The sequence below is a fragment of the Clytia hemisphaerica genome, unplaced genomic scaffold (assembly GCF_902728285.1).
Source record: "Clytia hemisphaerica strain Z4C2 unplaced genomic scaffold, Clytia hemisphaerica genome assembly, whole genome shotgun sequence".
NCBI classification, from domain to species: domain Eukaryota; kingdom Metazoa; phylum Cnidaria; class Hydrozoa; order Leptothecata; family Clytiidae; genus Clytia; species Clytia hemisphaerica.
In genome coordinates, this window is record NW_027103726.1 from 1,675,128 (window position 1) to 1,689,765 (window position 14,638).

At 35.9% G+C, this 14,638-nt stretch overlaps 1 protein-coding gene across 1 annotated transcript in view; it reads left to right on the top strand.

Annotated features, from left to right (window-relative positions):
* Nucleotides 1-11,971, top strand: part of LOC136804732 (aminopeptidase O-like) — a 31,470-nt gene extending 19,499 nt beyond the window's left edge. Inside the window, exons 11-23 of the mRNA XM_067061336.1 lie at nucleotides 1,363-1,663; nucleotides 2,264-2,450; nucleotides 3,446-3,602; nucleotides 4,397-4,512; nucleotides 4,689-4,796; nucleotides 5,060-5,100; nucleotides 5,410-5,467; nucleotides 5,723-5,776; nucleotides 6,048-6,149; nucleotides 7,149-7,262; nucleotides 8,947-8,984; nucleotides 9,239-9,287; nucleotides 11,626-11,971. Of these exons, the coding sequence (XP_066917437.1) occupies nucleotides 1,363-1,663; nucleotides 2,264-2,450; nucleotides 3,446-3,602; nucleotides 4,397-4,512; nucleotides 4,689-4,796; nucleotides 5,060-5,100; nucleotides 5,410-5,467; nucleotides 5,723-5,776; nucleotides 6,048-6,149; nucleotides 7,149-7,262; nucleotides 8,947-8,984; nucleotides 9,239-9,287; nucleotides 11,626-11,766 (1,466 nt within the window). The 3' untranslated portion in view covers nucleotides 11,767-11,971. The remainder of the gene's footprint in view (nucleotides 1-1,362; nucleotides 1,664-2,263; nucleotides 2,451-3,445; nucleotides 3,603-4,396; nucleotides 4,513-4,688; nucleotides 4,797-5,059; nucleotides 5,101-5,409; nucleotides 5,468-5,722; nucleotides 5,777-6,047; nucleotides 6,150-7,148; nucleotides 7,263-8,946; nucleotides 8,985-9,238; nucleotides 9,288-11,625) is intronic.
* Nucleotides 11,972-14,638: the final 2,667 nt, after the last annotated feature.

Consider the following 14,638-nt stretch of genomic DNA (forward strand, 5'->3'; position numbering starts at 1 on the left):
AGTGTAGTTTATCTCTTTAAATGTCCGCGATGTAACTCGCGCTATGTCGGACAAACCGTTCGTCATCTGATTACACGCTTTAAGGAGCACACAAGGAGTCAAGTGGGAAAACATTTCATTGATTGTGGTAGAGAGATATCCCTTGAGGATGTCTCTATAATTGGTATGTCATCAAAGAATGAACAACACTTAATGACACTGGAAGCTTTGTTTATTAAAGACTTAAAACCTGAATTGAACACAAAGGACGAATACAAAAGCCGCACGTTAGTGCTAAAAATATAATTGTTCTTTTATTCATTTTTAATTTTTCGTTTCGCTTTATGTATTGGTTTCTAATTTTTTGATTTCTCGATTTTTTAAACATGTTTTTAGTATTTATGGGAAGGTTGTTGTATGAGGATGCTTTTTACGAAGTTGTATATGTTTTGAATTTTCTACTGTTTTTAAACTGTTTTTATATTTGTTTTTAGATATTAAATCTGATGATGGGAAGAATCTCCCGAAATATATTATGAAAATAAAAATAAAATTGTTGGTCACACCCTTTTCAATGATAAATTTCTCGTCGTAGATTTTCGTTGTATTCTCGGGATCGGAATCCAGATGTTCTTTGATTCCATGGAAAATTAGGTTACATGCTGTGGATCGTTGTTTGCCGACTGTTTCACATCGAGTTATTTTCTCCACCTTATTTGATTTTTGATTCATCTGTTTGGATACAGCTTCAGCATATCTAACATCTTTCGTCTCTTGCTTCTTTTCGATTAAGATGTTCTCGATCTTTGTTTCTATCTTTTTCTCGAGTATGCTCATCTTTGTTTCCAGGCTTTCTTTGATTTCTTTTGTAAGAAAGTTCACATCATTTGATTTCAGTTGGGAAATTTCTTTATTTTGTACTTTCATGATGTTTTCACATACTTTAATTTCTTTTGAAGTCCTTCGATTTTGGTGTTTTCGCATGTTTCAACTCGTTCAATCAGCTCTGGCGAGATCTTAACGCAACTTTGGCATTGAAAACTTCGAGATTTAAACGTTAAGCAAATCTGTATTTGGTAGATTGGTAGCTCAGAACAATCATAATGAACATCTCGGTGGCACTTCCTACAGGTCAGAGTGTCTTTTGGTGTTGTTTCTTCTCTAATAATGCATTTTTCTGGGGTGCAAACCTCATTTTTAAGCGGCAATTCTTGGTCATTTTAATCGATTTTTTCCTCCATTTTCCGTGCGAGATTCATTCATTTTTGCTATCATGTGAAAACCACTGTCAAGGGAATTAGTCTAAATGCACTAAAGCATATATATATATCGTTAAAATCTTATGGAAATATTTCAACTCTTTTCAAAACATTTCCTTTCCAGATGTATTTTGTTTCGAAATGAAGATTCCGCTACCGAGTTCAACCTTAGCGTTTGCGTTCGGCAAATTCCAAAGAAGTTCTCGTGTCATTCAAGTACCGAACTGTCGACGGGAGGACGACCAACTTACAGTTCCGGTAACTTTGTACGCTGCTGGATCGAAGATTGGAGAGTTCGAGGAAGAGTATTTGGATTGCGCTGGCCGATATTTGGAAAAGTGTTGCCAAGTCCTTGGAGATTATCCGTTTTCACGGCTGGACTTGGTGATTATGCCAAGATCTTTCGCTTGCATGGGTCTGGAAAGGTAAAGGGAGAAGGGATTTCTAAATAGTTTTTGTTATAAGGATGTGAATCGGTCTTTAAAACCACCACGCTAATTTTTCTTTACTCTTTATCCGCCAACCATCATAGTCACAAAATTGAATTTCTAATCTCATACAACACTATTCGATTTCAACAATCTTAAAGCTCCATAAAATTTACGTAGCAACGGCCAAGAGGACGTGGTATTTGATTGAGGTCGGCTAATTTGCAATGCCTATAACAAGAGCTGATATAAGCATAGGAAAGGTATCTCCCTTTATTTTCAAAGCATCAAAGGTATCGTAAGTTGGTCTAATGTCGACATTTCTCATTTGATTTCGACACCCTTCTTTATAGAATACTAATAAGAACTGATTATTAAAAGAAGTTTTATTCCTCTCTGACCGCTATCAAAAATATAGTTTCAATCAGTGATTCTGACCTTCATTTTAATCCTCTCTAAAGAAGGGTGTCGGAATTAAATGAAGGACGTCAACATTAGACTTAACGGTATCTCAATTAAAATTCCCATAAATTAAAACTATTTGATCAGTTTAATTTTACCACTGCCATACTCTACTTTAATTTGTTCAATAAACAGCCCAAACATGATGTTCCTATCACAATCAGTGTTATGCGGTGATAGAAGCATGTCAACACGCATTGCTCATGAAATCTCACACGTATGGTTTGGTTTGTTGGTGGGGGCAAAAGACTGGACCGAGGAATGGCTTAGTGAAGGCTTTGCAACTTATATTGAAGACCGAATCGTTTATCTTGCTAATAAGGTAATGATTTATCTTTGGCTACATTTTAGGTTTTAAAAGTAAAAAAAGTTTTCAAGATATAGTGGAGTTTCTTTAACTCGGACCTCTAATGTCTCTTTAACTCGAACCTCTAATGTCTCTTTAACTCGGACCTCTATTGTCTCTTTAACTCGGACCTCTAATGTCTCTTTAACTCGGACCTCTAATGTCTCTTTAACTCGGACCTCTAATGTCTCTTTAACTCGGACCTCTAATGTCTCTTAACTCGGACCTCTAATGTCTCTTTAACTCGGACCTCTAATGTCTCTTTAACTCGGACCTCTAATGTCTCTTTAACTCGAACCTCTAATGTCTCTTTAACTCGGACCTCTAATGTCTCTTTAACTCGAACCTCTAATGTCTCTTTAACTCGAACCTCTAATGTCTCTTTAACTCGGACCTCTAATGTCTCTTTAACTCTAATGTCTACTCGGACCTCTAATGTCTCTTTAACTCGGACCTCTAATGTCTCTTTAACTCGGACCTCTAATGTCTCTTTAACTCGGACCTCTAATGTCTCTTTAACTCGGACCTCTATTGTCTCTTTAACTCGGACAAGTTCCACGGTCCCTTCATTCAACGATACCTACTCCATACCTCGAAACTTCTCCGTGTGTGTTAGAGTTAGAGACTCCACTGTAACATGGAATTTTATTGTCCAAAATAAGGCACGCTACTGCAATAAAGGACTTTCGAACAAATTTTGCGCCCCTTTTCTATACTTGTGTGTTCATCAAAAGAAATTGAGGTGGCTTGCGTGGGGGATCATTTTAAAGAAAAAGATTAAAGGACAAGTAAGGGAACTGGTGCTAGCTATCATCCCTGTACACCCTGTTTTAGCGTAGGTTGCTGGTATCCACTGATTCGTTCTCCTTATATTATAGCCATGGTTTATTAAGAGGTTTGAGATTAAGACTAAACATCCTGCGTAACCTACAAGTCAATTTTGCTTCTAATTTCATTATCTATCATCAAAGGGTTCAGAGGAAAGTTTTTCGGACGATAAAACGTTCGACGATTATTCTGGCTTGATGCAACTTCTTCGTTATAAGACGTTAGAAGGAGAGCTGGAACAGACTGAGGATGACAACCTTAAACGACTGCGACCTCAACGTAATCGAAACTACATGACCGGTAAAATAAAATTCAATATAATACATGTACGAAAGACATTTTCAATTGCCATCTACCCTGGACGATCCTATAGTCTAAGACGAATACGTACAAAAGAAAGGAAAATTAGCCGCGTGGGAAATAAAAAGTCGGGCGGGAATTTTGTCCACGCGGATGGGTAAAAATTTGGAGGGGGGGTTATAATTCGTATGATACCTCACTTCCGCGGCATTTTTCCGGAAGGGACTTCATGTATTGCAACCTCTGCACCATATTTTTCCCGGGCGCTTTTTTTGACAGACGATAACATCGTCTACATCTACCTTTTTCTTTTGTTCTGGTTATGTTTCCAGTTTTTTAGAGCTGACTAGTCTGACTAGTCCATCATCTTTTGGTTTGGTTTTCAATTCTGGTCGTCAACAGCGCGATTCCAATGTTTTATAATTCTAACGTTCGAAAGTCTAAGGTAAATTGAAAAAACACATGACGAGCTTTCTGGCTTCGAAATTGTACACTTTACGGGTAATCTGTTAGCAGTTAGCCTATACGACACCCCCTTCTCATAAACTCCCTGGGAACCCTTCCCACTGGAAAAAATTGGCCAAAATATCTTTCCCGTTGGAAAATTATCCTCCAATTTTTGTCCCCACTTAAAATAATCAAATCAACTAAATCCTCACTGCTAAATATTCACTATTTTTCCCATCCACACTGAATTTTCTGACTTCTGACTATATTATTGAGATTACCGCCGATCGAAGTTTAGATAGCATACACCAAAAGATTCTAATATAAAACTGTTTCTTCGTTACTAGCTATCGAAGCAGTCAATCAGAATGTGCAAACGAACGAAGACGTTGTGAGACCTTATGAGACAGTACCAAATGCTGCTATCGCCTCTAAGAAGTTCTCACAAGTTCATTATCTGAAGGTTAGTAAGATATTTACCGGGGGGGGGGGGGGGCATCTAAGTAAAATCGCAATAAGGGTCGCTTTTTTACACCCTCCAAATTTTGGGGGTGCAACAAACTATACAGCAGCGATGGTATCTCGGACAGGTCCCCAAAATTACGAAAATTTTGAAATGTATATTTTCTTCGATTCCAGGGTTATTTCTTGTTGGTGCACATGGCAATGAAAGTGGGATGGGATTTTTTTGATCAATTTCTGAGATCGTATTTAGAAAAATACAACGGATCTCTTGTTACTTCAGAGGTAAGCTTGCCAAGTTCTACGGCGTATTGAAAATTCAACAAAACTGAAATATAAGAAGGTAAACACGCTTAAAATACTGTAAAGTATTACCGTATTTTGTTGGTATTTTTAAGTTTTTCCTAAAGACTAAAAATTTGAGTATGACTTTTCACCTTTTAGTACATTAAAAAGAATTGGTTGTCCAATAAAGGTGTTCTCTTTAAACATTTTTAAAGTTGATTTTTTTTTTAATTTACTGAAATTACCTTTCCAATTATTTTTAGATGGTATTCGATCACTACGCGGAGTACTTCTCTTTCGAAAGGTACTTTGTTATTTTCGAATTTAAATTAAGTGGATTGATTTTGGGCTTTTTTCGCGAACTGAGAATCTAAATTTTTGCGTAGATTAAAGTTCACGAATCATAACCTCTTTCTCGTCCAGTTTCTTTTATTTTCCTATGGGTTTAGGCCAAATTTCGGACTAAATTTAATCTAATCTAAAAATTAATCTACGCCAAATTTAATCAACTTAAGGTTTGAGCGCCAATTCTAGAATGTTTTAAGTATTTGTAACTTTAATCATGAAATATTCTCAAATTTATGATGGCTGAAAACTTGATATTTATCTCAAGGTGTTTGAAGGATGAATTTATCACCAAATGGCTTGAGTCACCCACAATTCCAAATAAGGTATTTGTGTATTAAATTAGTAAATGTGAGTTATTGTTGTTCTTAGGAGAACTGAATAAGACCCAGGTGCTATTAAAAGTACGGTTTCCAGGCTTCTCAAAGTGCACCCTTAGGTCGAAATGAGAGAAAGTGCACTGTAAGGATGTAAAAACGAGAAAAAAGTTCTTTGGATAAGTTAACTGTAAAGATGAATTAATGTTATCTTTGAGTTGCGAGAAAGACTTATTATATTTTTTTAATGTTTCTTACCTTTAGAAAGCTGTTCAAAATACATCTGCCAATCTTCTTGTCAAAGAAGTTGAAAAAGAGGTATAATCGATTTAGAAATAACTTAAAGGATCTGCTTTAGGAAGGGTGCTTACATGATTACGATTAGAATGCTGTTAGGATACTCAAAATTAACTCATGTTTGAAAAATGGATTCGCCAGACCCAGATATCTAATTTACTTGAACGATGAAACACGGTTTTTCGTGCAAAAGAGACAAGGCAAGACTTTTTTTTATTTCAAAATTCCTCGTGAGCACTCGGTGCGGTAGATGCTAGAAAGATGTTGGCAAACTCTTTTTTCTACTCATCAGTTTGCATTTTGGAAGAAAACGAACGCGACAAACAAAAGATGTCGAGCACGTGGTATCAAACGACGTAAAAACAACCAACAACTTAAGGATAGAATATCTCTGGTATGATCCAATCAAAATCATTCATTTTCTTTAGTTGACAAAAGTAATCAGCTTCGAATCTAACAATTCATAATAATCCAACCGGGGTAGGGTCTTGGATAAAACGTCTTTCACTCAAGCCTTTTCCTCTACACCAATCCACATGTATAACTTTTAAAAATGTTCCCTGCTCCAAAAAAAAAAGGGGGGAGATTGACGTCCCTTAGAGACAATACAGTATTCTTTCAAGAACTGACGTCATTACGCGGGGTGAGATAGGAATAGGATAGTACTCTCACCCTCTCTTAGGCTGCGTGCATCCCCAGAATTGATTTTGATATGGAGGATGCGTATCGTGTATAAAATTCTCGTCCGAGAGTTATCCCAATTTTGGGGTAACCTGTTTCAATTTTCTTAGAAAGCTTCAGAATTTCAATGTTTGTATTAACCTCTAGCCATTAAATTTTTTCATTCAAATTTAATTAAATTTAAAGATCTCTCATATAAAACTTACTAATCAAGATAATCAAGTTTCTGAAACATAAAAACAAAAGACGGGGGTAACTCGGAAGAGAATTTTATACACGACACGCAGCCCCATATCAAAACATATCAGAGGGGATGCGTGCAGCCTAGCCCTCTCTCGTCGTTCTTCTGAAAAATTGAATGTATCTCTTTAAAGGGACATAAAAGTACTGACGAAATTTGTAAACAAACCGTATGCAGCGGGATACAAAATCAAAACAGATGTGACATGTCAAAATTAAAGATCAAAACAAATATGGCTGACTTTGATTGTTTCAATTATTTTACAAGTTTGTTTTGGACACGTGATTCTAATTGTTCTCTTTAATGACACGTGGTTCGCGCAATGTTTACATTTTACTACTTTTATGTCTCTTTAAAAGAATCAATATTTCATTGGTAAAGTTTTTTCGTAATATAGATTAAAAAAATAAAGTTAGCCTACGATTTTCGCTCGCAAAAAGTTTACTATCTTATTATCTTTTCTTTCAATAGAATTCGAACCAACTGGTATTATTTTTGGAGAAAATGCTGACAGTTGACAACATATTACCACAAACATTGACACAGTTGAACTTGGTGTACAACATGCCAAAAAGAAATGCTGAGGTTTCTTTTTTAACCTATTTTTGTTTCCACGGAGAGTACCTAGGCAAGTGAAGGGTATATGCTGCCCTTAAGTTTCCTTTTTTGAACTTTCAAGCCTCTTTAAGGGGCGGAAAATAGAAAGATTTTTTACCCTCGTAATTTGGTCAAAACAGTCCGAATAAAGGTCGTAAAATTCACTAAATTTTCCTCCTTTTTAAAGTCCTGCTAAGGGTCCGAAAGTAGAAAGTTGGGCGGCACATACCCGTCAGCTATATTTACAACCCTATATTTACACATAAGATATAGTGATGGAACAAAATAAGCCGACTAAATTCGGTGACTGTGCTGGAACATTTTAAGGTCGCTACCCACTCAGCATTTTATGGTCGTCGAACAAGGTGCACATCTCGGGCGCTTTGGTCCCTGAACGCTTTTCCTATTCCACTGATCCAAAATAAAGGGGAGATATGCTGCACATTTTTTCTTTTTTCTTTTGTTGATATATTTTTGCACACGGTACAAGAGAGTTAAATGTCTCTTCTGATTGGCTATTTAAAAAAGAACAATAGGGAAGCCGCACAGCCTAGCGAAAAAGTTTCAACTCTTGGTGCGCTCAAGGCGACAGCCTTTTAAGGCTTGATTTATGTAATTTATGCAATAATTAAGCCGCGTGCCTTGTTCGACGACCATAAAATGCTGAGTGGGTAGCAACCTTTAAATTCTACAATCGGCGCCGCAATATTTGGCACAAAGGGGGAATTCCCTCAAAACTTTAAAACCGCAAGTGAATACTAAGTGCTTTAAAGTACGGTTAGAAAGTAGAGATTTAACTCTGAGTTTTAACATTAGACTTAAAACTTAGGACGTTAGGATCTCAAGATCTAAAAGCTCAAAAATGTTCCAACATATGGCTTAACATACAATCAGTGAAAATGCTGATTTCTGCTCTGCGGGGGGTCCCAAATTACATAAAAACCTTCTAAATTTGTTTTAAAGCATGATTTGGGCCATTTTGAAGCATTTGCTATTGACCAAAATCAATTATTTGTGAAATATTTAACTTTTTGAAAAGGTCCAATTTGCGAAAAGTGAAAAACGTGAAAATTTCAGAAAATTTTGACTTTTTTTCAAGGTTTTGCTTGAAACTTGAAATTAGACCCCCCGCTGAGCAGAATTTGGCATTTTTCAGTTTCTCATACAATCAGTGCCATAATATATTGGCACTTTTGGCTAATTTACCATTTTTGGAAAATTGAAGTTCGAACGAGAATGTCAATTTCAGGCCTTCAACTTGATTTCATCGATTATTTCGATATGGGAGGGATTAATTGGTTTCTAGGCTATATTTCGAGCCCTACTGGACCATTTTTGAACTTTTGTCTCATGTTAAAACTCAGAGTTAAAACTCTACCCTTCCAACGTACTTTTAGAGCACTTACAAATCGATTGAGGTTTCAAAACACCCCAGTGAATTTCCCTTTTGTGCCAAATAATTTGTCACTGATTGTAGCCTGGAAGCCACTTAACCCTTCCCAAATCGAAATATTCAATGAAAGAAAGTGGAAGGAAGTACTGAAATTGTAATTCTCGCCCGGGCTTTAAATTCTGAAAAACGTTTAAAATACCCAAATTTGCTAATGTATTTCGGCACTGATTGTAGCTTCTTGATCTAGTTATAACGACTATGCAACAACTTCTATTGCAGGTTCGGCATAGATGGTGCGAGATGATCATAAAAGAAGGGTTAGTTAGGTTGATTTTCTTTTATGGAATGAGATAAAAGGAGTTGACGCTTACTAATTCGTTTTTCAAGGGAATAGGATTTTCATCGAATAAGGGAGTGTCTCGATTAATAGAGTTTCACTTTCAATTTTATCGAATGGTGGAGCGAATTGGGGGTATAATTCATAACGTTTTGGCTGATTTTGTTTATTAGTCATGTTGTATCTTTAATATGATTCCACATTTTTCTAATAAAAGCTGTATTATCTGTTTAGATGTATGAACAGACATGATGAAGTTCAACGATTTCTTGTGGAAGACCAGGTATGCTTTTTTGATGGTACAAAAAGTACCTTGACTTCTTGAAACTTTAAACAGTTATGCAGTAATCCCTCATTTATTTGAACTTCTACAATCCGAATCTTTCTCTGATTCGAACTTTTTTAAGTCCCCGTCAAGGAGAAACCCTTAAAATACTTTCTACAATTCGAATCTTTCTGTAATACGAATGGGCGATTTGCGCTAAATCTGTACCGTGTCCCGTCCGAAATCATGAAAAATAAAGTTCATTTTTTAAACATAACTCTACTTTTCTATGACAGTCTATAGCCTATATTTCATGGAAATGTACCTTGACACCAACTTTTAAGGCCTAATAATAAAGATATAGGGGCTCATGGAGCTGTCAGAGCGTATGAAAATGGTAAATTTGTGGTAAAAAAAATCAAAACTAACTTGCACTGGAGAGAGTATCACATATTATAAGGGTTGTAACAGGTGATATTTAAGTATCACTAAACTTAGGTGAAATCCTTTTTTTGTTGCATTCTTTTGATTGACATGTAGATATCGAAAATGATTTCGGACGGACAAAATTTGCAAAACTAAAGGCTAGAATACATCAGAAAAATGTATTGAGGAAGTAAGGAAGCTGTAGAACAGCCTGAAATTGTTTGTATAAAGGCCTTCCTCAAATTAGAATAGATCTTAAAAATCTGTATCACCTTTTTCATCTTTTTTCAGGGTGATTTGCACTAAATTTTTCCTGTCCCGTCCGAAATCATTTTCATAAAAATCTGTTTTATTTCAAGTTTTGCTAAACTTTTTCTTTGTACATATTATCAGTAAGTATACAAGTAAATATACTACTATTCCAAATAGAAAATACTTGAGAATCTTCCACTCTTTTTGTTCCCGTAGTGGTTTTAATACAATACCTATTTTTACAGGAAAATTGTCCCGTCCGAAATCAATTCCTATTTTCAAGGTTAAAATAAAGGTATAAAAACTTGCTTCAATTGGCCTGTTTGAACATTTTTCTTACCTTTAGGTCTTGCTAATAACTTTCTGAATGTTAAACATTCATTTTATTACAAATTGAAACATATTTGAAAAGTTATGATTTCGGACAGGACAAATGATTTCGGACGGGACATTTTTTCTAGTACCCCTGGAATCAAATCTGAAGAGCTTTGAATCTTAGATTTACTCAATTAAAATATGCTCTATCCTAGATAACAATATTCAGCCATTCAAATCTTTCTACCCTGCAGATTTTCTGAGATGGAAAAAGGTTTCAAAACACTTTTTTTGTAGAAAAACACATGAATAAATTGCCTATATGGAAAATCAAAATTCCAGGTCAAATACCTTCCTGGAAAGAAAGTGCTACCATAAAACTGAAGCACTTTTTTGCTAAAAATTGCCAAAACGAGGAAAAATTGACACAAAATTTATGATTGCAGACTAATGATAGACAAAACATGAAATTTTGCAGAAAGTGTACCATTACCAAGCTGTATCTGATGAAAAAAGAAAATAATCATTAACACTTAACCTTAATGAGATATATGCAAAAAATGATTTCGGACGGGACGGTACAGATTTAGTGCAAATCGCCCGAATGAATAAGATTAGCGAAACTCAACTGTATTTTCTAGATTTAGAAGGAATTAGAAACTCGTGAATAGCACGTTAAATAGCACAGAGCGTGAGCGCCTGATTTACCTCCCGAATAAGAAAGGGCGGAATGAATGACGGGGTAGATGAGGGATGTTAGCTCTTTCAGTCTTAGAGCTTTACACTTTTTTTAAATAATTCAGCATTCTCAAAGTGCATCCTGCAATCATGCAATCCTGACAATGGCTGCGTTTAGACCAGCCTGGCATTTGTAATTGCTTGCAGTATTCTTTTGAATGCTATTGTTCCACGCAATTGTTCGGTTTGTCAAATGCCTAATGATGGCAGCGTGTTGGCATTTGAAATGCCATTTTGAGCAAAGGAATCCCCTTTTCTGGCATTTCAAATCAAACAAAGGAACCAAAACAAAGAGAAAAAATGACATTTTTGATTTTTTAAAGTATTTGCACGTTTTTTATTCAGTTCTTTCTATAGATTGTAAAATTAGCGAAATTCCATGCTTTCCATTGTTTGATATGTCAAAGTTGAACTTGAGGGAATCACCTTTTCAGTAATGACTCTAAAAAGACGATTCCTTAAATGCCATGACAGAAAATACAATGGAAAAGCTATTAAAATCGAATCCCTCATGAGCAAATGCCAAATTACAAATGCCAGTTGGTCTAAACGCAGCCAATATCCAAAGAAAAATGGGCTATTAAAAAGGTCTTCGCATATTTTTTATTATTTCCTTTTATTTCAGGGAATGGGTATTTATCTTTTCGGCGAACTTGTCATCTACAATCGTGGACCTCAACGGAAAATGGCTCGAGAAATATTCGACCTACTTAAGAATGAAATGGATAAAAGCACACGTGAAACTGTTCTTGATCTAATTGAGTAGTTAATTTGTAATGATCTGGTTATAATTTGAATTCTGGACGTAATTTTTATTGCATATTTTTTACGAATCAAGATATTTTCTATATTTGAACATTTTATTATACAATTATTTCATAATTACAAAATGACGAAATAAACAATGCATTAATGCATTAATAAAGAAAATTAATAATTATTAGTCGAATATTAGTGAAATGTATTTTTAGCCGGATATTTCCTTCCTCTGGAAAAGAAGAATAAGACTAACCAATTCTTATTCTTCTTAGGCATACTACCCATGAGATTCAAACTGTGGGAAATTAAGAGCGAATCCCCGTTTTACTGTTTTGAAGACACTGAAACCCTAAAAAAACCGTATTTTTTAATTGCAAAAGGTAATATCATTTTGCATAAGGTTCCCATACCGGAACTAAGATTCTCATCACTTTTCCCGGATTTTTCAGTTATTTTTCCCGGATAGCCGGCATGAGATAAGAGGGGTTTTCTTCTAAAGGTACGGAAAGTCTTGTGTTTACGAAACAGCCTTACTTTCCCCAACGCTTATTTTCAAGCTACCCGGAGTTCTAATCTTTTTTAGGTAGAAAAGTGGCAGTGGAATTTTAGCGCGGGAAAGGGAATCTTATACAAAACAAGGGTATATTGCGGACGGTATACCCTTTTCATATTATGGAGCGACCGTATAGAGCATCCGGCTACGGTTCGCAAGGTTGTGGGTTCAACCCCCAGGCAGCCGGGTCATCATACCAAAGATTCCCAAAATGGTACTTGATTCCTCTCTCTGCTTGATGCATGCTCAGCAATTAAGAGAATGATCAAGGGTAAGTGGAGGAATTCAGGGAGAAAGAGCGCTCGGGTGAGTTTGAACATGAAGGGTACCATGATGAAGTTTCTAACCTGATGTGAAACCTAATTGTTTTTTCGCTGATTTCCGCGAAAAACTGCAAAACTGATTATGACGTCATAATCGATGACGTCATGAAAACCAAAAATTGAATTTCTCAAGAATGGTTTTTTCAATTGTCTTCAAACTTTTACCACAGATGTATCTCACCAAGGAATTATTATAGACACTAGAAAAGCAACTGGCTGATTTTTGCCAATTTCTCATGTACAAGCCTTGTCCGCAGTAATGACAGTATTGTTCACCCTTCTTCCACCATTAAAGTGATTCTTCATAGCATTTTAATTGCATTTATCATCAAATTACACTTATACAATTTCCAAATGAGACTTTAAGTTCTCCTCTGAGATTCAAACTCTTCTAGTAGACCAGCGGCCGAGGCAGTGGATTGTGTCACTTCGTAGGGCACCCCTTAGATCAGGGCAAATTTTTGATATTATTCTCCTAATAGGTTGTAGAATTGACAAAAAAAAATTTGCCCTTCGAATCTCCTGCAGTTTTCGAGTGAATCGATTTTTAGTTAATCGATAGAACTTATCAAGGGTCCCTTTACTAACGGTTTTTTCGAAGTCTGAAAATCAAATATCTGAGACTACCAACGGATTCAGCGTGAAAAGTAGATAAAGAAAATGGGGTTATTTGTTAAGTTTCGATCACCTGGTGCCGAAAAATGGGATTTTTAAGGCGAAAAATCGACGTTCTTGGCGTTTTCCGATGACGTCAGCATTTTCCTAGGAGCATTTTCAGAAAAGATCATTCCCACAGCTGGATAGCCCGGAATTAGCAGTATCCAAAAATGGTATGGTTTGTTAACTTTCGATGTCTAGATCTCGAGATATTTTGGTTTAAATATTGAAAATTATCGATATTTTTTGCTGAGTCAGCAGTTTTTCAGCATATTTATCCACCTTAAAAATGAATTATCTCAAGATCTATACATTGAAAGTTGACAAACTTCTTAATTTTATCGACAATATCATGCAAAATAAAGAGCACTTAAACACGACTTAAAATTAGTAAAATTTGGACAATATATTTAACTCTCGATTTTAGAAAATCCATCCTTAAGTTCGGTTAAGTTAAGTTAAGTTTCTGCTCATTTTCTTCCAAACTGAGGCTGGGCATGTTCTTACGATGTTCTTAATTTTTCGACGAATTTCAGCCTGAATGTTCTTATAAACTGGGTTTTAATAAAAAAACGTACCCGAGAGTATGAGCTTTACCTTTATGGACTTTTTCGATAAGTTAAGAATACCACCGTGTACTTTACCTCCAGCAGATCATAAACAATCCAAAGCAAAAGTTTCCTCTAAACAATCAAATGCTCAACCTCGTCCCCGTGTATCCCAGGCTTTATTTACGTTACTGATTGACGCCAGAGAATACCCTGGTGTTGGCTGATGCGAGTTCCCCCTCTCAGAGGGGGAACTTCTCAAAACAATACGTCATAAAAAAATCTGACGTTACAAAGTTACACTGCAATGCAATGGTTTCAAACCCAGGAACGAATGAAATCTGACGTTTTGTTTTTGAATTACGTAATCTTGCGCGTTCGAAAACCAGCCAATGCCAGGGTATCATCTAGCGCTATCAGTAAGCATAAAAAAGCTGATAATGCGCAGGGAACGAGGTTGTCAAATGCTCAAAGATTACAAAAAGTGGCTGTACCACTGCAGTACTTATCCGAATATTTGCGATTTTGGTACTTTTGATTGTTAAGCTTAAGGGAACTTTTGGCAAGAGCAGCCACCGGCTAGGAAGTATGAAATATCTGTTCTTGAGGTCCCTTTCTCCTGGAAAAAACTATCTGTTCTGTATCCTGGGCTCTCCTGGATTATATCATCTGTTCTGGGAAAAAATGGGACTCCTGGAAAATGTATATCTGTCCTCTAGAAATATTATGCTCCTGGAAAAATATAACAGCTATTCTCTAAGAAAGTTATAATGCTCCTAGAAAATGAGACCTTTTAAG